Source organism: Protopterus annectens, chromosome 6.part0 (assembly GCF_019279795.1).
Source record: "Protopterus annectens isolate FY-2018-M chromosome 6.part0, PAN1.0, whole genome shotgun sequence".
NCBI lineage: Eukaryota > Metazoa > Chordata > Ceratodontiformes > Protopteridae > Protopterus > Protopterus annectens.
Genome location: NC_056737.1, coordinates 979,331,465 through 979,358,582, shown reverse-complemented (window position 1 = coordinate 979,358,582; position 27,118 = coordinate 979,331,465). Strand labels below are relative to the sequence as shown.

The window sequence follows — 27,118 nt, the reverse complement described above, 5'->3', positions numbered from 1 at the left end:
CAAACAGAGAGGACCCGTCGAATGGAGCATCTGTGAAAGAAGACTTGAAAGCCTCCGCAAAGTGACACAAGCGCATCCAGGCTTGCCTCCTAAGGGCTACGCCCGAACTCGCTGCCTTACTCGCCCCTTCGGCTGCATACGATATGAGCCTCATGGACGAGTTAACAATCGACGAAAGGGTAGACAGCTGGGCGTTGACAGACTGCATCAAGGCCTCAGGCACGTTACCCGACAGGGTATCTCCTAACTCCTTAATGAGATCCCTTTGGAGCCTCGTAAAATGACACAAATAATTCAACGACCGCAAGGTAAAGGTCGCTGAAGTCAGGGTATGCTTCCCGTACCTATCCATGCTCCTGGACTCCTTGTTAGGAGGATGGATAGATGTAGACGCCTCTGCCACATCTTGCTGGGTGGCAGACGCCACCACCATAGCATCCACCGGAACTCCCTTGGTTAGAAACTCCTTGCCAGGGGGTGCTGATAAAAATTTGTTGGGCGAGAAGGAACTGGCTCCACAGAATCAGGGTGTTCCCACACCCTTTGACAAATAAGGTCCAGTAATTCATCGAAGGGTGGAGACACACAGGAGGTGGAGGGCTGGGCTCCGAAGGCCTTGAGGAAGACCAACTCCTCTGCAGAAGGGGTTTTGGATGGCCAGTCACCCCTCTGTCTCAAGATCTCCAGGACATCAGAGAACGAGACATTGTCAGAGGATGACTTAGGGGACCCTTCCGCATCATCAAGGTCGGTGTCCGAGGTTACTGACTCATCTGGGGAGTCTATGTGCTTCCTCTTGCACAACTTTTTCTGGGGGGGGCTCTTCAGGCAAGGACTCTGAAGGCTCCTCAGAAATGGGGGGACTGTGCATGGAGGAATCCTCAGGCCTCGGAGCCACGCTGTCCGAAGATAGGGGGCACCAGAAGCTCCAGTCGCCCTGTCTAGGGAAGGAGTCGCAGATTCCAGTGAAGTCACTAGAGACTTGTCCAGTGTATTCCTCATAGCCTCGAAGGTGGGTCCACCAGAATCTGAAGAAAGGCCCGCCTGCGTGACCATGACCGTAGTCGGGGTCCCCCTAGCTGAGGCGCCAAGTGTGAGACTCGGGACCGAAACCAGAAGCCCCGACAAATCCCCCTCGGGCTCGGCCGAGGACACCCGAGAGCCGAAACCCCTGGAAGGAACAGAAAAGGTTGGAGCTGAAGACGGTGCCGACAGACTAGCAGTGGGTCTCGGAACCGACTCAGGGACTTCACCCGACTCCGTGAACTCCATCTCCGACGACACCAGGGTTGTCGGAGGAGGAAGAAGCGGTATCAAAATGGCTGGCTCCGGCCGCTGGGCTGGAGCTGAAAATAATTTGGATAAGACAGGTGACTGGAGGAGCCTCTGGACCACCCTACCTAAATCCGAATATGAAAGCCTGGAGGACCTGGAGGAAACAGACGGGGGCTGAGAAACTCTTCCTACCGGCTCCGAGGCAATACTAGAATGTCGACTCCTAACTGGCTCCAGAAGGATCGGAGCCGAGGAAGGCTCAACCAGAACCGAGACCCCCTTCGGCGCAGACGGTTCAGGAGCAGACGAAACCGACCCTGGAGCCGAAACTCTCACCTGCGGCTCCGAGACTAATGGAGCCGAGGCAAACTCAGATTCGAAGTCTCTATCCTGCGGCTCCGAGACCAATGGAGCCGAGGAAGGAGACCGAGACTTAGATCTTCTCTCCTGCGGCTCCGAGACCAATGGAGCCGAGGAAGAAGAACCGGACATAGATCCTTTATCCTGTGGTTCCGAGACCAGTGGAGCTGAGGAAGAGGACAAAGTTTTAGTTCTTTTTTCAGGCGGCTCCGACGGACTTGTCGGAGCCGAAGACTTCTTTTTCTTCGATTTCGAAGAGGGAGAAGAAATAGCTTCCTCAAAGGCTGGTTTTATTAAACCTTTCAAAATCAACTTATTTTTTCTCTCCTGTAGTACATGAGAGGAGAAGGCATGGCAAACACTGCAAGATTCTTGTAAGTGTTTAGCCCCTAAGCAATAAACACAGATGGCATGGCCATCTGTTAAAGACATTTTATAGCCACATTTCAAAATTTTTTGAAGCCTGACGGCTTATGCTCTCTTTCTTTGCCAGACATAACTCACAAGCACTCGAAAAAACAAGGAGGGAAGAGCTCTAACTAAAATGCTCAACAAGTAATAGGCAAAGGCCCTCTAGCTTAAACGGGCCTGGCCCGCCAAACAGAAGGAATAACACAACAACCAGAAACAGACACAGCCAAACACAAGGGAATGAGATAGCTATTCAAATAGCTGTTTGGTAATAAAATTTTAAAGCTACTAGCAAAAACGACCCAAATGGCCAAAAAGAAGGGTACTTAGCCACAGCCAAGTCGAGACCACGTTGTTACTTCAGAAGCGGCAAACGAGATCTGGGGGTTTGGGCATGGTGCATCCTGGGATAGGGGGTTGGCCCAGCCAATGAGAGACTTTGTGCTTTTGTATCGGCCGAGTCGGAGCCGATTCTCGGCTCCGAGCCCCATCAGTCAAGAATGTAGGCGAGATAGGATCGCATTACATCATGAAGTTTAAACTCCAACAAAAGATAAACAGCTTTCTTTAAAAGTTTTAAATGAAGAACTCCTTTAAGGAAGCCTAAGAAGATGGTACTGCAAAGACAAACTCTGATGGACAGATAATCCAAGTGTGAAGCAAATAAATGAATCATGCAGATTAACCACCTTAGTATATGGGGCAATACAGGGTATCCAGGTCTAACCACCTTAGTATATGGGGCAATACAGGGGATCCAGGTCTAACCACCTTAGTATATGGGGCAATACAGGGGATCCAGGTCTAACCACCTTAGTATATGGGGCAATACAGGGTATCCAGGTCTAACCACCTTAGTATATGGGGCAATGCAGGGTATCCAGGTCTAACCACCTTAGTATATGGGGCAATACAGGGATCCAGGTCTAACCACCTTAGTATATGGGGCAATACAGGGGATCCAGGTCTAACCACCTTAGTATGGGGCAATACAGGGATCCAGGTCTAACCACCTTAGTATATGGGGCAATACAGGGGATCCAGGTCTAACCACCTTAGTATATGGGGCAATACAGGGGATCCAGGTCTAACCACCTTAGTATATGGGGCAATACAGGGGATCCAGGTCTAACCACCTTAGTATATGGGGTAATACAGGGGATCCAGATCTAACCACCTTAGTATGGGGCAATACAGGGATCCAGGTCTAACCACCTTAGTATATGGGGCAATACAGGGGATCCGGGTCTAACCACCTTAGTATATGGGGCAATACAGGGGATCCAGGTCTAACCACCTTAGTATATGGGGCAATACAGGGGATCCAGATCTAACCACCTTAGTATGGGGCAATACAGGGATCCAGGTCTAACCACCTTAGTATATGGGGCAATACAGGGGATCCAGGTCTAACCACCTTAGTATATGGGACAATACAGGGGATCCAGGTCTAACCACCTTAGTATATGGGGCGATACAGGGGATCCAGGTCTAACCACCTTAGTATGGGACAATACAGGGATCCAGGTCTAACCACCTTAGTATATGGGGCAATACAGGGGATCCAGGTCTAACCACCTTAGTATATGGGGCAATACAGGGGATCCAGGTCTAACCACCTTAGTATATGGGGCGATACAGGGGATCCAGGTCTAACCACCTTAGTATGGGGCAATACAGGGATCCAGGTCTAACCACCTTAGTATATGGGGCAATACAGGGGATCCAGGTCTAACCACCTTAGTATATGGGGCAATACAGGAGATCCAGGTCTAACCACCTTAGTATGGGGCAATACAGGGATCCAGGTCTAACCACCTTAGTATGGGGCAATACATCAGATCCAGGTGTTGTGACAGAATCCAAGAAACACCTCTCTTCCACTTGGGAATGCAAAATTTCTTGCACTCAGTTTCTTGATTGACCTTAAGATAATTAATGGGGAACTGCACCTACAGATTGAAAAAAAGACATGTTTATTTCATCATGCCTTGATGTTTCCTACATTTTAACACCACTTTTGGATTCTACATATTTTTTTTATATTTTTAAATGTAATTTCAGATTCTGCTCACATGGGGTCTGGCATCTTGATTTTTTAGTCTACCTCTAGGTATCTCAAAGTGCAGTTGCATTTATTTTATTTTACATTTGTTAACCGGGAAAGTCCGACTGGATACAGGCCCATTTTCAGCGGAGGCCCAGGGAGAAAAGCTCCAAATGTACAAAAACAAATGTAAATACAGTGAAATTATTACAGTGAGTTATCACAAAACTGAGATTTGTTTAACGATATGTACACACAGGTATATGTTTTTCTCACATACACACAGCAAAGGTTGGATGCAGGTAGCTGAGAAAGAAATAGTTAAAGATTTCATCTGAAAAAGGAAAACACATATATTAAGGTGGTTATTATACATGGTGTAGTGTTGACTTTAAATCTTTCCAGTAGGTGGGTGATACACATAATTTTAAACAGAGAGTCAGAGTTTTATTATTGTAGTGAGGTTCTCATTTTTGAATTATGTTTGATTATGTCATAGCCATTAAGCGCCTGTCAATGCAGTGATTTTACATGTGTTTTCACGTATATAGAATAGTTGTGTAAAATCTTATCATAACCATAGATATAGTACAGTTTTGTACCTACCATAAATGCAGATGTTCGAGTGTATACACTGCTGCAGTCATTACACTTGGGTTATCCTGCTGTCAGGCGGTTCCCCAGTCGGCCTGAGTTCCAAAGTCTTGGTTCGGCGTCGGTTGCTGTCACCTCCTCCCTGACGTCAGTGCAACAGGGGTATATAAGATGCAGCCAACGCCATTTTCTTCAGTTTTTCTTGCCCCAGATGTCAGGTGCCTCTAAATAGGTAGGCAATTCCAATTGCTAATAAAACATACATAAGAAAAGCAAAAAACAAGTTACAGCTACCAGCAAATACTCCCCATAGGTAGTAAAGGGTAGAAGACATAGGTACGTACCAGCCAGTAAGAGGGGAAGGAGGGAGGGTAACCTGGACTGCAGCAGTGTTTACACTCTAACATCTACATTTATGGTAGGTACAAAACTGTACTATGTTCATTGTGTTACAATGCTGCAGTCATTACACTTGGGAAGAATCCCAAAGCTGAGGTAGGGTGGCTGGTTCTACAAGGATTTAGGGGAGGCTATAAGGCCCTGCAGCACTGCAGTGGTAAAGCCAGCTCTGGAATTAGAGTATAGAGGTAGATGGTAATGCTTGGTGAAGGTATGTACAGAACTCCAAGTTTCTGTTTCCAAAATATCCTTGGTAGGTACTCCCCTGAGATAGGCAGTTGAAGTGGCTGTTGCCCTGGTGGAGTGAGATCTAATGCTGCTAGGTACAGGTTTTCCATGGTATGTGTAGCAGAAACGTATACAATGTCCTATCCATTTTGAAATAGTCTGTTTTGAAATGGCTTTTCCCTGTGCTCCTGCAGCATATGCTACCAATAACTGCTCAGATTTTCTCAAAGCTTTGGTTTTGTCCAAGTAGAAGCGTAACTGCCTGTGAATGTCCAAAGAGTGCAGTAGTCTCTCCCCTTTATTCTGTGGTTTAGGATAAAAAGTTGGCAGGTGAATAGTTTGGTTTAGAGCCACACTGGATACCACCTTTGGCATAAACGTAGGATTAGTTCTTAAAGACACCCTGTCCTGGTGGAAAATGAGGAAAGGTTCCACTGCCATTAGTGCCTGTAATTCTGAAACTCTTCGTGCTGATGTTGTTGCCAGGAGCAGAGCAGTTTTCCAAGAGATATATTTTAATTCTGCTGTGTTAGCTGGCTCAAAAGGAGGTAGAGTTAGCTTTTCCAAAACAAAGTTGAGTTCCCAAGTTGGAGTAGGTGCTCTACGGGGCAGTCTTACGTTTTTAGCACCTCTGAGGTACTGTTTTAACAGAGGATTAGAGAAAATTGGTGGATCCGTGTTGTAATGAGCAGAGATGGCAGAGGTGTGGATCTTGAATGAGAAGGAGAGGCCTTTGTCCAGCATCTCGGTTAAGTACTGTAGTATCTGAGGAATGTTTGGGACAAGAGGGTCAAGGCTGTGAGCTTGGTTCCAGGCACAGAATCTCTTCCATTTATCCGAATAGGCTTTCCTGGTACTTGGCCTTCTGGCCTCCAGAATGACATCCATAAAAGCTTTGGAGAGAGGCATTGCTTGCTTGACTACGGAATCTTCCATGCAACTAGGTTTAAGGTCTTTAGCTGGCTGTGTATAATTTGATTGTTGTGCTGAGTCAGCAGATGTGGGATTTGAGGCAAAATCCAGGGTGGTTCTTGTGCTAAGCTCCGTAAGATTGGGTACCAGTGCTGGCGTGGCCAGTCTGGTGGAATCAGGATCATCTTTGGCTCTTCTTGCCTGGCTTTTATGAGTACCTTTGGCAGGAGAGGAAGTGGTGGGAAAGCGTATAGTTGTAGATTCTCCCAGCTGAATGAGAGGGCATCCACTTTCCATGCTTGTGGATGATAACTCCTTGTGCAGAATTTTTGTAGCTGGCAGTTCTATGCCCGGGCTCCACCATTTCTGTGTTATCATTCTGAATATTTGTGGATTCAATTCCCATTCATGGGGATCCATGATGTTTCTGCTTAAGTCGTCTGCCAGTGTGTTTTTCTCTCCTGGCAGGAATTGTGCTTGCAGATGAACTTGAAGGTTTATAGCTGTGTTCCACAAGGTCATAGCTTGTCTGCATGGGGGTAGGAGTGAGTGCCCCCTTGCTTACGTACCACATAACTATGGTGTTGTCTGTCTTTAGTAGTAGTTGTCCTGGATGCAGCAGGTCCTTGAAAGCTATGAGGGCATTTTGTACAGCTAGCATCTCTTTTTGATTGATGTGAAGATGCCTTTGCTCTGCGGACCACGTGCCCTGAATACATTTGCCTGCCATGTGTGCTCCCCAGGCGTAATCCGATGCATATGTTGTCAGTGTTTGCCTGGCTGTGGGTTGTGTAAAAGGCTGTCCCTTGTTGTGGTGACAAGCTTGAGCCCACCATTGAAACTCCTGTTGAAGGCAAAGGATTAGTGGTATAACTGTTTCCAAACTTTGACAGTGTTGAGACAATACATTCTTTAGGTACCATTGTAGTTTCCTCATATGCAGTTTGGCATACGGAATTAGTAGTATGCAGGATGCCATGTAACCCAAGGCCTGCAGAATTTTTCTTGCAGGGAGTTGGGTCTTTGTTGCCATCAATTGAAAGTATTGATTCAGTTGTCCTTGCTGGCGTGAGATAAGCCATCTGGGCCATTGTGTTCAAGCTGGCACCCAGGAATATAATCTCTTGTGAGGGCACTAGTTTTGATTTATTTTCGTTTATTGTATACCCCAGGCAACTTAACTTTTTTTTACAAACGCCAGATGCTCTAGACGAATGTCCTTGCTCTCTGCTTGAATCAGGCAGTCGTCCAGGTACGGATAAATTTGAATTCCTTTCTGTCTGCAAAATGCAATTACTGGTGCCAGGCACTTTGTGAAGACACTGGATGCAGTAGATAAGCCAAAGGGCAGTGCAGAGAATTGGTAGTGCATTGAACCAGCTATGAATCTGAGGTATCTTCTGCAGTTTTGTCTGATAGGGACATGCAGGTATGCCTCCTTGAGGTCCAAAGTCACGAGCCAAGCTTTCTTGCCCAGCATGGGAAGTAGCTGCTGTAATGTCAACATTTTGAATTTCGGAACATCCAGGTTAAGTGTTTAGAAATGAAAGATCCAGAATGAGCCTCCAGGCTTTGTCCTTTCTGGGTACCAGAAAAAGTCTTGAGTAAAATCCTTGTCCTTGCTCCTGTGATGGTACCTTTTGAATAGCTCTCATATCCATGAGTGCTGTAATTTGTTTTTGAGCCCCTGCCCATTGATTTGGTGGCAGATTTGGCATTCCTTTTAAACTTGGCAGAGTGTGAAAGTGGAACCTGTAACCTTGAAATACAATGCTGAGAACCCATTTGTCTTTGGTGATCATTTGCCAATTGTGGTAGAAGAGTGCCAGTTTTCCTCCCAAGGGGGCTGCCAAGAGGGATTTGTTTGGCAGCTGTAGTGGGAAGTCACTGGAGCTGCTTTTTATATGGTTGGGGCCTGTCTTCCCCTTCTTTCTGGCCTGAGGCAACCCATTGTCGAGGTCTATAAGGACCTCGTGTTTGACCTCTACCTCTTGGACGTCTGTATCTTCCCCTTTGAGGTCTGTCTGTAATTGGAAAGGACCAATTCTTAGTTGGCCAGTTTCTGCTAAATCTAGGAGGCTGAACCTGTAAGAAATCCTTCACCATTTGCATAGATTTAGCCTTATCCTCCATTTTCTTTAATACCTCTTCTGCCTTAACTCCAAATAACACATCCTGCTGCAAAGGTGCATCCAATAATTTTGCTTTAACATGATCTGGTAACTATGTTCTTTTAACCAAGCATGTCTTCTAATGACAGAGCCTGTAACTGCTGCTCTGCAGGAGGCCGCTATTGAATCAAAACCACATTGCAAAGTATGCTTTCCCACTTTTGTTCAGCTGCATGCAATAAATCCTGCATTTCTTTAAAATTAGAAGGATCTGATTCTGGAAGCATTTTCTGTTTTAACTGAGACAGTAAAAATTACTGATATTTTAGCATGTGAAACTGGCAATTTAAGGCTCTCATTGCTAAAGTTGCAGACGTATATACTTTCTTTCCCCATCTGTCTAATGCTCTGGAATCTCTGTCAGAAGGAACTGGATTCTTGGCTGATGAGGCCTTAACTCCTTTGGGTCCATGAGAAATAGTTTTAGGGTCAGCTACAGGGCTTTTACACAGAAATTTATGTGAGTCAGGGACTCTGTAGTATCTGTTAGGTTTAACCGGGGCTGGAGGTAAGGAATCAGGATTTAAGCTGGATTCAGTATACACATCATCCACAATATCTAACACTGGCGGAATAGCAAGGGGTCTGTGTTGAGGTAATAAAAGGAAGTCTCTGAGCCTTTTCTTGGATTCTGAGTAATCCTGACCTTCCCAGTGGAAATGCTCCCTCACGGTATGTAGGATTTCCCCAAAGGAGTAGTCCTCAGGCGGTGAGGCTGATGGAATTGATTCCTCAGCATCAGAATCCTCATAAGGGGGTAAAGAGTATCCTAGGTCTGAGGATGAATAAGAAGAGATTGGACACCTGGTCGGATGAGTCATAGTCTGCATCCTGTCTAGGCCTTTTATCAGGAGGGGGATGGGACCCCCTGATCAGAGTGATTAGGTCTTCGGCCATTTTGAGCATTTGTTTCTTGGGCATGGAGGCCTGTCCTGGAGAATGCTGTATTTGTTTCTTTGATTTTAAAGGAGGCTTAAACTTAGCTGAGGGTTTAATGCTTAACTGAGTAGGTCTGAAGACACCCTCTGAAGCTGTGGGTTGCTCAGCTACTCCAGATCCCTCTGAAAGGTTAGTCTCGGTAAGCTGAATAACCTGTGCGTCCAAAGGCCCAGCCATCTCCATGTGGGAGTCAGAGGCAGCCTGTGGTTCTACAGAAGCGGTCGTCAGGGGCTGCGAAGGCGCCTCGCTGAAAACCGGAGTACTGGCGACTGGCCTAGAAGAGGCTTCGTCAGTTTTAGGCCTCGGATGCTTATCCTTGTCTTTGCACTTTTTGTGTATTCCGGACATCGGAAGTTCCGACGGCATGGTATAATTGAATTTTCTACCAAAATAATATCGGGCAAAATCAAACCGACGTTTAATAGTGCGCTTGTTAAACCTAGCACAAAACCGACAACCAGTGACGTCGTGGTCTGGGCCCAGGCATGGGATACAATAGGAATGGAAATCCTTATGAGGTATTTGCTTCCCACAAGAAATACAGTTATTAACTTTTACTGACATCGGTCTGAGGCAAGAAAAAGTTTCCCTAACGGGGTACTTAGCTTTGTAGAAGACTTCGGTTCTGGATTCGGAATGAAAATCCCAGGAGATGGCCGACCGGCACTTGCGAACTGCTTTTACTTCGGGCACCGTGCGGCAAGAAAGACTGAAGAAAATGGCATCGGCTGTATCTTATATACCCCTGTCGCACTGATGTCAGGGAGGAGGCGACAGCAACCGACACCAGACCAAGACTTTGGAACTCGGGCCGACTGGGGAACCGCCTGACGGCAGGATAACCCAAGTGTAATGATTGCAGCAGTGTAACACGATGAACATCCTTCTCTTCCATGTTGCAGTATTCATACTGTGGGATTTCCAGCCCTTAGGCAACCCGATGTTGGCTCCTATACAAAAGGTTAAGCCTGGCTGCTGTAGGTGCGTGGGACGTCACATGTAGGGCCATAAACCTTGGAGTACAAGTGCGACATCGGCACGCACAGACCTCAGAACCTGAAGCCCACAGAAGAGACTATAAGGTCAAGGAGAAGCAAAAGCAAATGTCCTTGCAGGGCTGCAGTGAGTGGCCTACAGTGAGGGAATACACTAGAAAAGATGGAGGCTATCAGGGGGATGGAGGGTGGGAAGGAATACTGCAACATGGAAGAGAAGGACATCTACGTTTATGGTACTACTTTACACAACTATTCTATGTCCTTCTAGTCCCATGTTGCAGTATTCATACTATGGGAGAGCACCACAGCTAGGAGGAATGTTGGGAGGTGGACGATGTGGAGGATTCTGGGAATCCTTGCAGGACTGCCCTGGCGCTAGAGATCTGGTCCAGCTTGTAGTGCTTGGTGAAAGTATGGAATGTGGACCAGGTGGCTGCCTCCATGATGGAAGCGGTGTCCAGTCCATTCATGAAGGCCATAGAGGTAGCCATGCCTCTGGTAGAATGTGCTCGTGCTCCTTAAGGCAATGGTTTGTGATGATGAGAGCAGCAAAAAAAGGATGGATTTTCTGATCCAGGAAGAAACAATTTGTTTGGAGACTGCCTTACCGAAGGCCCTGGGATGGAAGGAAATGAACAGTTGGTCAGATTTTCTGAAAGGCTTGGTTTTGTTCAAGTAGAATCTCAGTTGCCTATGTACATCTAGGGAATGGAGGATCCTCTCTGCGGAGTTAGTAGGAGAGGGGAAGAAGGTGGGTAGGTGAATGGACTTGTTTAAGGAAAGCTCATTAACTACTCTGGGCATAAAAGAGGGGTTAGTGCGTACGGAAACCCTGCATTGTGGAAGGTGGTGTAAGGAGGGCAAGCCATCAGGGCCTGTAATTCAGATGCTCTTCTAGCAGATGCAATGGCCACTAAAAGGATGGTATTCCATGTGCACATTTGAAGAGGTGCTGTGCTTGCTGGTTCAAAAAGAGGGAGAGTAAGCTTTTCTAGCACAAAGCTGAGATCCCAGGGAGGAGGAATGGGCTTTCTTTTTGGTCTGATGTGCAAGACCCCTCTCAGGAAACGTTTTACATCCAGTCAAGAGAGAAGAGGCAGCTGTAAAGGCAAGCATGCAGAAATGGCTGAGAGATAGACTTTGACAGAAGAGTAAGCTAGCCCCTCCTTAATGAGTCCACACGTATAGTTCAGGACTGGGGGGGGCTGCTAGAAATGGGTCCTTGTTTCTCAGAGAACACCCATTTCAAGAACCTCTGCCGTTTAGACAAGTAGTTTTTTCTAGTTGTTGGTTTCCTGGCCTCCCTCAGGCAGAGAGCAGGTCTTCTCAGTAGTGTTGTCTAAAAGGGATCAAATGTTGATCACCCACAGAGTTAGTTGTAGTAAAAACAGTTGTGGGTGCAGGAGGGATCCCTGTTGTTGAGTTAGTAGGTCCACCTTGTGGGGTAACTTGTGGTGACTGCCCTTGGCTAGTGAAAACAGAAGGGGGGAACCAGTGTTGCCTTGGCCAATAGGGAGTCACCAGAAAGATTTTTGGTTGTTCCTTCTAGATTTTCAGGAGGACTCTTTGAATTAGAGGGAAGGGCGGGAAGGTGTATAGGTACATTCCCTGCCATGAAAAACTGAAGGCATCCACTCTCCAAGCTAGTGGTGAGTGGGTCCTGCTGCAAAATTTGTTCAGTTGTCTGTTCTGGGGGGAGGCAAACAGATCCAGTTGTGGTGTGCCACACTGGTGAACTATGTGTAGGAAGGTATAACTGTGCAACATCCATTTGTGTTGCAGAGATGTGGTTCTGCTGAACAAGTCCGCTTGCTTGTTTTCCTGAGAGGGGATGTATGAAGCTTTCAGGAAGAGGTTGTATCTTCTGCTAATTTCCCAGATTTGCAGGGTAATCTGACATAGCCGGTATGCGTTTGTCCCTCCTTGTTTGTTTAGGTACGACATATGACAGTCGTGCTGTCTGTCACAATGTGGAGTATCCCTGGCTGCAGCATGGGAAGGAAAACTTTTACATCTAGGAGGACAGCAGTCATCTTCCTAACACTGATCTGCTGTTTTTGCATGGCAGGGATCTTGTACCTTGTAGCCCTGCAGGGTTGCTCCCCATCCTAGGTCTGATGCATCTGTGTGCATAGACTGGGAAGTGTGAGGAAGATGAAGAGGGATTCCCTGGTTGTTGGAAATCTGCTGAATCCACTACTTCAGCTCTAATTTTAGACAGGGCAGAAGGGAGATGAGTTTATCTAGAGGTTGTTGGCTCTGGGACCAAACAGTCTAAGTACCACTGGAATTTCCTCATGTGCATCCTTGCTAGTGGGAGCATGGGAATGGTTGCAACCATGAGGCCTATAGTTTGAAGACACTCTCTTACAGTTAGATGTGACTCTGTCAACAGACACAATGGGAGGAGAGGGATTGTATCTTGTCTGGGGGTAAGAAAGATCTCATTAGATCTGTAAAGATTCTACACCCAAGGAAAATGTTGTCCTGTTGTGGGAGGAGAGAGGATTTTTGGAGGTTGAGAGTGAAACCCAGGTTGTTTAGAAGGAACATGGTGAATTGGAGGTTTACCCGAAGGGTGGACTGTGATTCTGCCAAAATGAGAATGTCGTCCAAGTAAGGGTAGATTTGAATTCCCTTGGTTCTGCAGTAGGTGATGGCAGGGGCCAAGCACATTGTAAAAACTCTGGGTGCCGTAGACAAGCCAAAAGGCAATGCTGTAAATTGAAAATGAAGAGAGGGCTCAGAGAAGCGCAGGAAGCTCTGTGGGAGGGTTTGACTGGGAGGTGCAGGGATGCATCCTTTAGGTTCAGCAGGAAGCTCCTGTGGGAGGGTTTGACTGGGAGGTGCAGGGATGCATCCTTTAGGTCCAGCAGGAAGCTCCTGTGGGAGGGTTTGACTGGGAGGTGCAGGGATGCATCTTTTAGGTCCAGCAGGAAGCTCTTGTGGGAGGGTTTGACTGGGAGGTGCAGGGATGCATCCTTTATGTCCAGCAGGAAGCTCCTGTGGGAGGGTTTGACTGGGAGGTGCAGGGATGCATCCTTTAGGTCCAGCAGGAAGCGCCTGTGGAAGGGTTTGACTGGGAGGTGCAGGGATGCATCCTTTAGGTCCAGCAGGAAGCGCCTGTGGAAGGGTTTGACTGGGAGGTGCAGGGATGCATCCTTTAGCTCTAGCAGGAAGCTCCTGTGGGAGGGTTTGACTGGGAGGTGCAGGGATGCATCCTTTAGGTCCAGGGTAACCATGAAAGCTTGAGGTGGAATGAGGAATAAGAGTTTGAAAGGGGGAACCTGTAGGAACAGGTGTAGGTAAGAGAGATCCAGGATAGGTCTCCAGGGGACATCCTGTTTTGGCACTAAGAAAAGGCAGGAGTAGAACCCTCGTCCCTCCTGACCTGAGGGAACTGGTTCTATTGTTCCTTGGGAGAGTAGTTCCTGCAGGATTGGGGGGGGGAGTAGAGGGAGATGTTGTTTGGGAGGGAAAGGAATCCTTATTGGTGTAGGTTTTTCTTTCCAAGAAAGAAAGTATCCTTTTTGGATGATGGAAAGAACCCACTGATCTGTAGTGATAGTTTTCCAAAAAGGGAGGCATTGGGTAAGGCGGGTGGACAGGGGATGGGTAAGTCAGTCATGCAAAGGAGGGTCCCTCTCTGTCTGGAAAGGGCTGTTAGTTGGGGGGGCAGTGGTTGAGGGGGACTGGGATAAGGTTGTCTCCGAGATCCCCTACATGGTCTGGCAGGAGAAGGGCAAGATGTGGATGTGGCCCTTCTAACAAATGATGTTTTGGACGTGGCCCTTCTAACAAATGATGTTTTGGCTGAGTAGTTCATGTAATATCTGGGCAGTGGGGACACCAGCAAGTGCTTAATGTGCTGCAGTTCCTTGCTTTATTCTTGCAAGTTTTTAAAAAGTTCTGAAGCATTTTTGCCAAACAGAAGGTTGTTATCCAGAGCAGCATCCACGATCTTGGCTTTAAAGTCATCTGGCAGAGGTTGTTGTCTGAGCCAGGAGTATCTGCAAAAGGTGGAAGCAGTGGCAGCAGATCTGAGAGTCAGGAGTATCTGCACAAGCTGGAAGCAGTGGCAGCAGATCTGGGAGTCAGGAGTATCTGCACAAGGTGGAAGCAGTGGCAGCAGATCTGGGAGTCAGGAGTATGTGCTGAAGGTGGAAGCAGTGGCAGCAGATCTGGGAGTCAGGAGTATCTGCACAAGGTGGAAGCAGTGGCAGCAGATCTGGGAGTCAGGAGTATGTGCTGAAGGTGGAAGCAGTGGCAGCAGATCTGGGAGTCAGGAGTATCTGCACAAGGTGGAAGCAGTGGCAGCAGATCTGGGAGTCAGGAGTATGTGCTGAAGGTGGAAGCAGTGGCAGCAGATCTGGGAGTCAGGAGTATCTGTACAAGGTGGAAGCAGTGGCAGCAGATCTGGGAGTCAGGAGTATCTGTACAAGGTGGAAGCAGTGGCAGCAGATCTGGGAGGAGTATCTGCACAAGGTGGAAGCAGTGGCAGCAGATCTGGGAGTCAGGAGTATCTGCACAAGGTGGAAGAAGTGGCAGCAGATCTGGGAGTCAGGAGTATCTGTACAAGGTGGAAGCAGTGGCAGCAGATCTGGGAGTCAGGAGTATCTGCACAAGGTGGAAGCAGTGGCAGCAGATCTGGGAGTCAGGAGTATCTGCACAAGGTGGAAGCAGTGGCAGCAGATCTGGGAGTCAGGAGTATGTGCTGAAGGTGGAAGCAGTGGCAGCAGATCTGGGAGTCAGGAGTATCTGCACAAGGTGGAAGCAGTGGCAGCAGATCTGGGAGTCAGGAGTATCTGCACAAGGTGGAAGCAGTGGCAGCAGATCTGGGAGTCAGGAGTATCTGCACAAGGTGGAAGAAGTGGCAGCAGATCTGGGAGTCAGCAGTATCTGTACAAGGTGGAAGCAGTAGCAGCAGATCTGGGAGTCAGGAGTATCTGCACAAGGTGGAAGCAGTGGCAGCAGATCTGGGAGTCAGGAGTATCTGCACAAGGTGGAAGCAGTGGCAGCAGATCTGGGAGTCAGGAGTATGTGCTGAAGGTGGAAGCAGTGGCAGCAGATCTGGGAGTCAGGAGTATCTGTACAAGGTGGAAGCAGTGGCAGCAGATCTGGGAGGAGTATCTGCACAAGGTGGAAGCAGTGGCAGCAGATCTGGGAGTCAGGAGTATCTGCACAAGGTGGAAGAAGTGGCAGCAGATCTAGCAACTACTTCTGCAGCATCATAGCTGCAGTGGATAGAATATCTGGCTACCTGGGTGGCCAGTCACAATTTGGAGGAAATGTCAGACTTGGCTGGACAGTCTGGGGTGGTAGCCAACAAGGTGGAGGCCTGAGAAACTAGGTCTCAGGTATATTTTACCATGCGAGTTTGGTAGTTTTTAGCCCTGAAAGTCAGGGTAGAGGTGGTATACATCTTTTTCCCCTATCCTGTCCATGGTTTTGCTGTCTTTATCAGATGGCAGTACGGAAGCAGAAGGCAACTGCCTAGACTGTCTGGGGATAATGCAGTAACAGCTGGGTTGGCCTAAGGTGGTTTAATGAGGAACATGTAGTCATCAGGGATTTTGTAAAACCTATCCGGCCTCTTAGGGGTGAAGTGAAGCCATCCAAGAAAGTTGGGAGTACTGGAGGGATGGCTAAAGGTGAAGGGGGGTCAAGCTGTAGAAGATCAAAGTATTTTTCTGGGTTTCAGAGACTAAAGAAGTATCCCACTTGAAATACTCTTTCAATTTTGAGATAGTCTCCCCAAATGATAAGTCCTCAGGTGGGGAGTCCCCCCACAATAGAGTCTTCTTTAGGTGAGTAACAGTCTACGGGAGAGGCAATCTGTGAAACATAGGAGGCAGATTCCTCAGAGGAGGAATAAGTTTGTTCTGGGTCTTCCTGGGTAACTGTTTGCTGAGTAGATGCTACAGGCAGGGAGGAGGCAGAAGCCGGCCTAGGACTCAGTACAGAGATGCTGGTGGGAGTAGGACCTGTAGGCCTAAGAGCCATAAAGGCCTGCATCATGGAGGAAGTGAAGACTCCCAGTCTAGGGGCTGCAGGAGGTGTCGGGCTCAAGTATTTAGTTTTCTGCTTCCTTTTAGGTTGAGTGTGCACCTGGGTGGGTAAGGAAACAGAGGCCTGTGCCAGTGCAGGAGAGGTCTCGGTTGGCCGGTCCGGCGATAGTTCCCCCATTGACATCAGTTATGGCCGACATCTGAATCAACTCCACTGATGTGCGGTCCATGGGTACTGACATGGCCTCTTCTAGAGGAGCCATCAGAACCGAATTAATAGAGTGTTCCTCGGGCTCTAGAATGGTAGTCGATGGGACATCCGAAGGCAAGAGTGGCATCTGGAGAAGGCCTGCAAACCTTGGCCTTCTTCTGCAGTTGTTCAGCTTGGGCGGCCAACTCTGGATCAGTCCTAAGCACGAGGCATTTAAGGCTTTGGTTTTCTAGAAATAGACTTAACGCAGACAGACGGCTGCATAAGGTCTTGGGTACGAAGGATTGGCAAATAGAGCAGGCCTTGTGGTCGTGCTCCTTACCTAAGCAAAAGACACAGCAGTTTGTGGGAGTCTTTGTGTGGAATCTGGTGCCCGCAACTACATTTACTCTTTTTCTCTGACATCGGCTTGAAAAAAGCTACAGCAACCAAGCTAAAGCTTAAGAAAGTACGAAAAGGCAAAAAACCCCAATGGGGTACTTATCTTTAGAGGTCTTCGGACATAGGAGCCAAGCGGTCGAAGTAATCATCGTCTGCGGGTGAAAAGTTCTGGGGTCTGTGCGTGCCGACGTCACATTTATACTCCAAGGTTTATGGCCCTACATGTGACGTCCCACACACCTACAGCAGCCAGGCTTAAGCTTTTTTATAGGAGCCTATGTCGGGTCACCTGAAGGCTGTAAATCCCACAGTATGAATACTGCAACATGGGAATAGAAGGACAGCACACTTGTACATAATTAGCTTGGAACTAGAAAAGACGTTTGATGGAGTAAACTGTTCTTATTAAAGAGCAAGTTTGCCTTCCAGGAAAGTACAGCTGTGTCATCAATGTACCTTAACTGTAGATGTTTGTGTTTAGACACTGCTGCAGTTATAAATTCAGGGAACTCTGCCACAGGCATATACTTGCATCAGGCCAGAGCTTCAGAGGTCAGCCCCTTCATTCCTATATTGAGCTTACATCACTCACCTCCAAATGTCTCCACATATCAGTATAAAGGCAAACACAATGTTAATCATCTCCTGTCTTATCTTGTTCCCACAAGATTCACCCATACAGAGATAGCAACAACAAGATAAAGAAGCATTAGACCAGGTGGAAAAAATGCAACCAAGAAAGTGCTACAAGAAAGAAGAAAAAACAGGCCATCAAAGTTCACAAAAAAGCATGGACTAGGAATTAAGATCTGATATAGTCAGATACTTATCATAACAAATACAAGACAACCGAGTCTTGTGACCATTAAAGCATTGCCAGTACCCACCCTTAGACTGTACTTCTTTTTTCATGGAGGGCTAGGCCAGTCACACTAGATTTGTTAATACCCATGCAATCATCAAGTTCCAGTGTGAATGAAGAATGTATTACATTGCTGATTCATCATGGAGACTATTCCAGAGATGGGGGAACTATCTGATTTGGGGAAATACAATATTTCCAGGACATCTGGGTCCTATAAATGCATGAAAGACAAGGCAAGGCACAGACCTCCCCCCTCTGATCTCAGTACGACACAGAATAAAGAGAGTGCTTCCACAGTCTTTTCTGGTAGTTTAGGATATTTAAGCCAGTGAAGTTCTTACTTGGGACCTTTCTAGTTGCTTAATATGTCAAGTGAAATGCACCCCAAAGGAGACAGTGTGTTCAATAACTGGCCAAACCAATGCTGAAAACAAGGGAACAATGACCTCTTTAGATCTGGCTGATACTCTGTTGGCAAGTATCAGTGCTAAGAACAGTTTTGTACCTCCTGCTGTTCCATGACGATCAGAGGGAATAACCAAAGTTTCAATGTTCATAGGTTCATACTAGGCTATCTGCCCTAGGGCATTTATAAGCCTAGCCAGAGTATGTTTGGCTTTCACCACCCATTTTAAATTAATTTTGCTATGCTCTTTTTCGAGGTTAGCATACTGTGCGCACCTCTGTATAACAGTGACACAGAAGTGATACCCGGGATAAACCTACGATCTCCCATCCACTCATCAAGATTCCTCTTGAAGAGAGTCAATGAGGGACTCTGCCTAACCTGGACTGGGATTTTATTCCAGAGTGAAGGGAGCCTCTGGGTTATGAAACTGTCCCTCCAGCATGTCCTATTTATTTCAGTGCTGAGGTTCAAGTCTCTCGAGCATGTAGCTCGATGGGATTTGGATTTTTTGAGGTGCAGCATGTCCCTTAATTCTGGGTTGGACATGACTTTATACATCAGGCACAGATCACCTCTGAACAGGTGGTATGCCACTGAGTAGAGCTGGAGTTTCTTTAACCAGGCAGCATATGGCATCTGTCTGAGCCCTTTGATCCTCTTGGCGAGGTACTTTCGGGGTCTTCCCAGTTGCTGCAGGTGTTTGGTAAGGTACATCCCAAAAGGGGCATTGTACTCGATTATGGGCCTGATGAGGGATGAGTAAAGAGGCATGATGACCTCCCCTAATCTAGATGTGAATCCCTTCATGATTAGGTGGGCTATAGAAAATGTTTTTCTAACCACTTTGGCCACGTGGTTGTCAAATTAAAGATTGCTATCAACTTGGGTCCCCAGGTCCCTAATTACTTCTTCTGTACTTAATGGATTACCACCTATGTGGTAATTTGTGGGCACTTTGTTTTTGCCAAAGGGGATGACTATACACTTTTTGGCGTTTAGCTTGAGGCCATGGCTCTGGCACCAGTTGTCTGCTTCTATGAGGCCCTTTTGGAGGATGCTTGTGTCAGCTGGAGAGTCGATTATGGCGCCCAGTTTGCAGTCATCTGCGAACTTGGTCAGCCACAGTCCTTCCGTGTTGGCCTGTACCTCCAAGAAATATATACCGAACAAGAGAGGTCCCAGCACTGAGCCTTGTGGGACGCCACTTGTAACTGGTTTGGTGTCTGACATGGCTCCAGCAATTCTAACCATGTGGGTTCTGTCCTTGAACCAGTTTGCAACCCATCTAGTGACATAGGGGTTTATATTTAAGCTGGTGAGCTTATCTATAATGCCTGAGTGGGGTATTGTATCGAAGGCTTTTGCGAGGTCCAGGTAGGCTGTGTGGACCACCTTCCCTTTGTCAATGGCCTTGGTGATTGTTTCAAAGAAGTTGACCAGGTTTAAGAGGCAGGATCTAGTGTCTGTAGGTCCCCAATATCTTTATTTATGAGGTCCATGATGATCCTTTCCATAGCTTTGCAGACCAAGCTAGTCAGGCTTATGGGGCGATAGTTCCCAGGGTCCGTTGAGGCACCACCTTTGTGGAGAGGGACCACTGTTGCTGTACTCTTTGGGTACATATCCTGCAGTAAGGCTGAGATTGAACAGTAGTTTTATGTTTGGGTTTAGCTCTTCTTGGAGTTCATGTAGGACGCAGCCCGGGACACCGTCTGGTCCCACTGATGCTGTGTTTTTTGCTTTGGAGAGGGCGGCTCTTACCTGAGCATCTGAGATGTCAGGGGGGCAGCACTCTGCTGGGATAGAGATTTGCCCTTTTGGTGGGGAGGGGGGGGGGGCGAAGTTTGCACTGAACCTGTCAGCTAGGATATTGGCAATGTCTGTGGGTTCGGTGTACTTTTTGTCATTTTGGACTAATTCTGAGCATATCTGGGAATTCCCACCCAGGTTCGTAACATAACTAAAGAAAGCCTTGTGATTATCCTTAGTGTCCTGTGCAATTTTTTTCTCGAAGCTGGCCTTAGATGATTTTATGAGTGCCCGTAGTTTATTGCTAATACTGATCAGAGATGCCTTCCCTTTTTGGGATTTTGCTCTATCGTGTAGTAGCTTCCTCCTTCGATTGTATAGTTTGTTTATGGCTGGGGTCCACCAGACAGGATGTCTGCCTTTGGAGGATTGGGTCTTGGTTTTATTTGGGATTGCATGATCCATGCATTCCTGAAGGTGTTCATAGAATGCACTTATAAAGGATTCTGCGGTCTGGGCAGTATTTTCCACAGGCCCGGGGGCTTTGAAGGATTCCACCTCGGTTTTGAGGAGTGTGAAATTTGCTCTAGAGAAGTTTTTCACTGTGGTTTTCTGGGCAGGGGGTGGGGTCGGGATGTGAATATCCAGTGAGATTAGTTTATGGTCTGATCTTACCAGTGAGGGATACACTTCTGGTCTGGAGCATAGAGTCCCCATGTTGGTGATGATCAGGTCCAGTATGTTTTCCCCACTTGTGGGAGTGGTAACAAGTTGTTCCACAGCATTTGAGTTTATGAATTCTAGGAACCTTTGGGCTAGGGTGTTGGAGCTAGAGTAATGCTCCCAGTCTATGTTCGGGTAGTTGAAGTCGCCCAATATAATGGTGTTTGGAGAGACCTTCATATTTTCCAGTGTTCTCAGGCATGCCGAGTGGGGTTCCTGGGTTTGGGAGGGTGGTCTGTAGCAGGCTATAAACTGGAAGGCAGTTTTTCCCACTGTTAGTTGCACATGGATAGTCTCTGATGCTTCGTGCTGTGCCACCAACCTGGAGGTGTGGGTATCTTTGATGAATATTGATACTCCCCCTCCTTTTGTGGTTCAGTCCAAGTTTTGGGACCGAAAAGCATGGTATGAGGTATAACCTGATAGTGCTGGGGTGCTCTCGGGAGCCCTGAACCAGGTTTCTGTTCCTGCACAGATATCGATGTTCTCCATGCTAAGGAGAGTTTCGAGTGCGTGCATCTTGAGGTTTAGACTTCTGGCGTTGAGTAGCATTACTCTTAGTTTCTTATCCCTTGTGATACCTATGGAGGTGGGTTTGTCTTTTGAGCCTTGCCTAAAAAAGGCACTATGGGGGTAGCAAGAGCCTTTGCCAATATCCGAAAGCCCAGGGGCGACAGGTGCAAGCCGTCCCTAGCGAAGCATCGTGGCTTGTCGAGCATATCATCCCAGGCTGACAGGCATTGGATCCCCTTTGAATGACACCAATACTTAAGCCAATTGTTGAAATTGATCATCTTGTCTTCATATTGTGGCATCATTCTTGGTGAGGGTAAGATGCTACTCAAGGTCAGGGTCATACTGGCCTGGGCTACATGCTCAGAGAGCTCCTCTACATCTCTTTTCATGTAGTCCAGGGAGGTACGTCTCAGGTCATTCACACCAGCATGGACAATGACTGAGTCATATTTGTACTTGCCTTGGAGTGACCTGACTGCTTGTGTTATGTGGCGGATCCTAGCGCCCGACAGGCTGCTCACCGTGACCTTCTCCTTGTTCAACTTGGTGAGCGGGACGTCAGTGTGCCTGACGATAGAGTCACCTATTACAAGTTTATCAGGTGTGTTGTTTAGCCTTAAGGGCTGTGACTGTTCGGCACACTGGCTTTTTGAGATATGTGTTGCACGTGTTTTGTTTTGGGGTAGCGGTTTCTTGGGTGTCTGCTTTGGAGGTCTCTGCTGCTTAGGCAGATCTTTATTTAGAGCCTCCGAGTATGTTTTTGTGTGATTATGTGTTTGGTTTGCTGTCGTGGTAGGTCTATGTGAGACTGGAATTGTAGTGAGTGTGGTTTCCTTCTCCTCCTGACTGGTTATGCCAGTACTGAGTTGAGAGAACTTAGCCTCCAGTTTGGCTATATGGTTGTATCTCTCACATGTGTTGGAATTTGTTGGGAGGAGGAGAGGGTTGTCTGTGTACATGAGGCAGTTGTAACATTGCCTCAAGATTCCCAGATTCACCAGTTGGACCGGAGAGGAGATTGACAACTGACCTTTGGACATGCTAGAATAGTATTGGGAATTCCTTTATAATTGAAAACAAGGGCCAATGGGGAACAAGGTACTCAAGAGGTGTTTGTGAGGGTGTAGTGCTTTTAATTTTTTAGTGCTGACTTATATAATTGCTTTAGTGAGCAAGTGCCAGGTAACTTAAGTGCAATGTGTTACAGGTAACTTAAATGCAAAAACGACAAACAATAACTTTCTTTCTAGTGAAACAAGGAAATAAGTACAGTAAGCAATGCAGATATCACTAGGGATCCACAGAAGCACTGAAAAGCCACATTTTAGGTGGAATTAGCGTTCCAGGGAAATAACAAGCAAACAAACAACAAGCATACAAACAAAGCTAGATTCAGCAGGCCTGGATCTAGTCTATGCTACAGCAAACAAGGTGTACCAATTTCAGTAATAAACAGTTCAAATATGCAGGCACTATAAACCTTTAACCAGAAATTCCCAGCTCAGAAGGGCAGAGTCCAGCCTTTCCTCCCACAAGAGTGCAGACCACGAACCTTCCTAATGTAAAACAACTGGTCTGAAGCAAACCAGAACTAATACACTTTTAGAATAACAGACACTGATCTCTCAATCAGCAGTTCCCAACTTAGAAGGATGTAAGCTACCTGTCCTGCCACCACAGTGCATGCCACAAACCTTCCTAATGTAAAACAACTGGTCTGAAGCCCAAGTGCTTAATCCAAAAGGCTTAGAATGATAGCTACACACTTTAATCAAGTTACTACCAAGCAGTAATAAATACAACTGAATACTTTAAAGAATGCCTGGATTAGTGCTCAAGTTATACAAACAATCTAGTCTATGCTACAGCAAACAAGGTGTACCAATTTCAGTAAGAAGCATGCACTATAAGCCTTCAACCAAAAATTCCTAGCTCAGAAGGGCAGAGTCCAGCCTCTCCTCCCACAAGAGTGCAGACCACGAACCCTCTTAATGTAAAATAACTGGCCTGAAGCCCCAGTGCTTAAACCAGAATTAATACACTTTTAGAATAACAGACACTGAGCCCTCAATCAGCAGTTCCCAACTTAGAAGGATATAAGCTACCTGTCCTGCCACTACAGTGCAGACCACAAACCTTCTTAATGTAAAACAACTGGTCTGAAGCCCAAGTGTTTAAACTAAAAGGCTTAGAATGAGTTACACCAAGCAGTAATAAATACAACTGAGTACTTTTAAGATGACGCAAAAGCAAAATAAAGTAGGAAGAAACACAAATACAGTAAAAGCAGATAATTTTTTTTTTTCAGAAAAGTAGCAAAAGCAGTAGTAAAAACAATTCTCATGCAGTGCAAGCTGGCACACTTGAATATGTAGCAATATTAGTCCACACACAGTTTGAAAAAATGTAATTAAATTAAAAAGGACTAAAAGCAAGTGCAGAAAGGGTTTATTAGGTAGAATGCGGTAAAGAGATGGGACTGGGGGAGTGTCCTAGATCAAATCTACAGTGGGGCGGGCACTGCAAAAGCCACCAAATTTAAACTACAACCAAGAACAGGGAGGGGGGTTGGGGAAAAACAGTTTCAACACAGATGTGAGGAATGTGCAAATTAAAGCCAAAAAAATATATACTGATCTCTATATATTTGCAGAGCAGTAAGGCAACAGATACCTAAGCAACAATTTAACTCTATAATACAGAATAATACAGAAAAATATACTCAGCTCTATATATTTGCAGATAGTCTTGTAAGGCTGTCTCTCAAACTAAGGTTCCAGTTTGAATGCAGATTGTTGCATTCATTGCAACATTGTTGAATGCAGATGGTCTTTAACAACATTCTTATTTTGGAGTGGAGTGATGTCTAAGTTGTATGCTGTCAAGGGAATGTTTACCAAATGTGACAATATTGCACTTTTCAGCATTTAATTTGAGCTGGTTTTAGTACAAATATTTACATGAGTAAGTTCTTGCTGAAGTGTTATAGCATCAGAGAACTTGACAATGACTCCTAGTTTACACTCATCTGTAGTCTTGTTTAGTCTGAGTGCTGTGCGACACTACTGTTCAACTTATTTTCTATTAAGCCTCAGCTATCCATACAACGTGGGTTCTGTCTGTTAGCTAATTTGGTATCCTTCTTACTCCACATGATCTATTTGTAATGCATTAGGCTTACTAACTACGCTAGCTTGGAGATGTTGTCAAATGCCTTGTAGCATTAAGTAAGGAAAAAATACCTAGTATCGTCAGAACTGAAGTGTATTACATTTAGAAAGTAAGAAGTGCAGAAACTGATGTAAAGGCTGAGTGTGGGGGGGGGATCGATGTACAAGGTGACTCATGAAGGACCAAAGCAGTGGCATTCTGCTACAGTCTTGCTTTGATTTAATTGCAGGCAAGTCCTCCAGGAGCTGTATCAATCAGCTTCAAAGAATGCACTACCATCACACATACACTTAAGGACAGCCTATGAACATCTAACATCATGCATCCTGTTACCCTTCTGCATTACTCTGCCACACCATTAAGAGACCTCTGCCAAGTTGTCTTTCTGACCCTAGTCACTCTAACTGAGGGTACCTAGCTGAAAGGCAGCATGATGTTTCAGACATGCTTATCAGAGACAATCTGTTGTGAAATACAAGACAAGACCATGATCCATAGTCCTTACCAGTAATTGTGTTGTAGTGATATGATGCATGTGTGAATGCCTGCAGAAGATAAGCTTTATTCTTGAACCTGTAGTTAATTTTTTCTTCAAAATTTTCAAATCCTGAAATAAGGTGCTTTAAGGTATTTTCAGCATCTGGGTGATCAAACATGCATCTCGGAGGAATTTTTAGGCAGCCATATTCCATTTCCTTACAGGATGGCATCTCAGAACTGGCACTAGAAGTGCTAACACAGTTCTCAAGAAGACTGGTTGGTTGTGTGCCCTGTTTTTGAGTTCTGAGCTGCTGGTCATTATCACAGTCTGATTTTTTGCGAACTGGAAGCACTTTCAGTCCTAAGGAACAAAGGAAGAGCTGGGCAGCTCTCTCACCACAGCTGGTCAAGTAGCATCCCAACAGGGCCTCCACACAATCTGCAATACTTTTGTCGGCAATACACTGTTCAGTATGCAAGTCATATGAGATGGACTGTTTTCCCGCATCAACTCCACAGTTCTCCTCAGATGGATTCCAAAATCCAACCACAAAATCGTCCTCCTCAACAGCTTTACTGGGGTCAAGATAGCACATAGCATCCCAAGAACTATAATCAAAGTCATCCACATCAGAGGAGAGATGAAAGTTATTCATAGGAGATTTTTTAGGTGGTTTACATTCGTAACCCATATCAGCAGCAGGAGGAAAGGTTGGCAGCGAGATCTTCTTTCCAAATGCACCTGACCCCATCAACATGTTGTCAATGAATTTGATATGCTCTTGGTCATATTCAAACAAGTCATCTTCAAAGTCAATCTCTTCCTTTGTTGGTCTCCACATCAAGTCTTCATCATCCTCATCAAAGTCTTCTTCCAACTTATCTCTAGACATCCCATTATCTTTCATCTACGAGACAAAACAAAACATTTTTAACAAATGTGACTTGCATAACAAAAACTACAATTATGTTCTTACTGTTAACAGCTGGCCTCTTCAGCTCTGCTTTAAAATTTCTTGGTAAGGGGCATCCTTTCCAACAGAAAGCTTCTGACAAAATTCATTAAGTGCCTGGGTTCAAGGACATACAGTGCAATGGAAAAGTATTTGGCCCCTTCCTGATTTCTTATTTTTTTGCATGTTTGTCACACTTAAATGTTTCAGATCATCAAACAAACATACATTTAAGACAAAAATAACCCAAGTAAACACAAACTGCAGTTTTTAAGTGTTGATTTTATTTATTAGGGAAAAAAACTATCCAAACCTACATGGCCCAATGTGAAAAAGTAATAGCCCCCTAAACCTAATAACTGGTTGTGCCACCATTAGCAGCAACAACTGCAATCAAGCATTTGCGATAACTGGCAATGAGTCTTTCACATCGCTGTTGAGGAATTTTGGCCCAGTCTTTTTTGCAGAATTGTTTTAATTCAGCCATATTGGATGGGTTCTGAGCATGAACTGCCTTTTTAAGGTCATGCCACAGCATCTCAATTGGATTCAAGTCTGGACTTTGACTAGGCCACTCCAAAACCTTCATTTTGTTGTGTTAAGTCATTCAGAGGTGGACTTGCTGGTGTGTTTTGGATCATTGCCCTGATGCAGAACCCAAGTGCGCTTCAGCTTGAGGTCACAAACTGATGGCCGGACATTCTCCTTCAGGATTCTTTGGTAGAGAGCAGTATTCATGGGTCCATCAATCACAGCAAGTCATCCAGGTCCAGAAGCAGCAAAGCAGCCCCAGACCATCACACTACCCACCACCATGTTTGACTGTTGGCATGATGTTCTTTTTCTGAAATGCTGTTTTACTTTTACGCCAGATGTAACAGGATGCACACCTTCCAAAAAGTTCAACATCAGTCCACAGAATATTTTCCCCAGATGTCTTGGGGATCATCAAGATGTTGTTTGGCAAAAGTGAGATGAGTCTTTGTTATTTTTGATCAGCAGTGTTTTTCATCTTGGAACTCTGCCATGCATGCCATTTTTGCCCAGTCTCTTTCTTATGGTTGAGTCATGAACACTGACCTTAAGTGATGCCTGTAGTTCTCTAGATGTTCTGGGTTCTTTTGTGACCTCTTGGATGAGTCGTCACTGCACTCTTGGGGTAATTTTTGTAGGCTGGCCACTCCTGGGAGGGCTCATCACTGGTCCATGTTTTCGCCACTTGTGGATAATGGCTCTCACTGTGGTTCGCAGGAGTCCCAAAACTTTAGAAATGGCTTTGTAACCTTTTCCAGACTGACAGATGTCAATTACTTTGTTT

General features: G+C 46.0%; 1 protein-coding gene across 1 annotated transcript in view; it reads right to left on the bottom strand.

Annotated features, from left to right (window-relative positions):
* Positions 1-27,118, bottom strand: part of DICER1 (dicer 1, ribonuclease III) — a gene marked incomplete in the record, with an annotated part of 1,877,097 nt that overhangs the window by 206,241 nt on the left and 1,643,738 nt on the right. Inside the window, 1 exon segment of the mRNA XM_044074618.1 lies at positions 24,873-25,755. Within this exon segment, the coding sequence (XP_043930553.1) occupies positions 24,873-25,755 (883 nt within the window).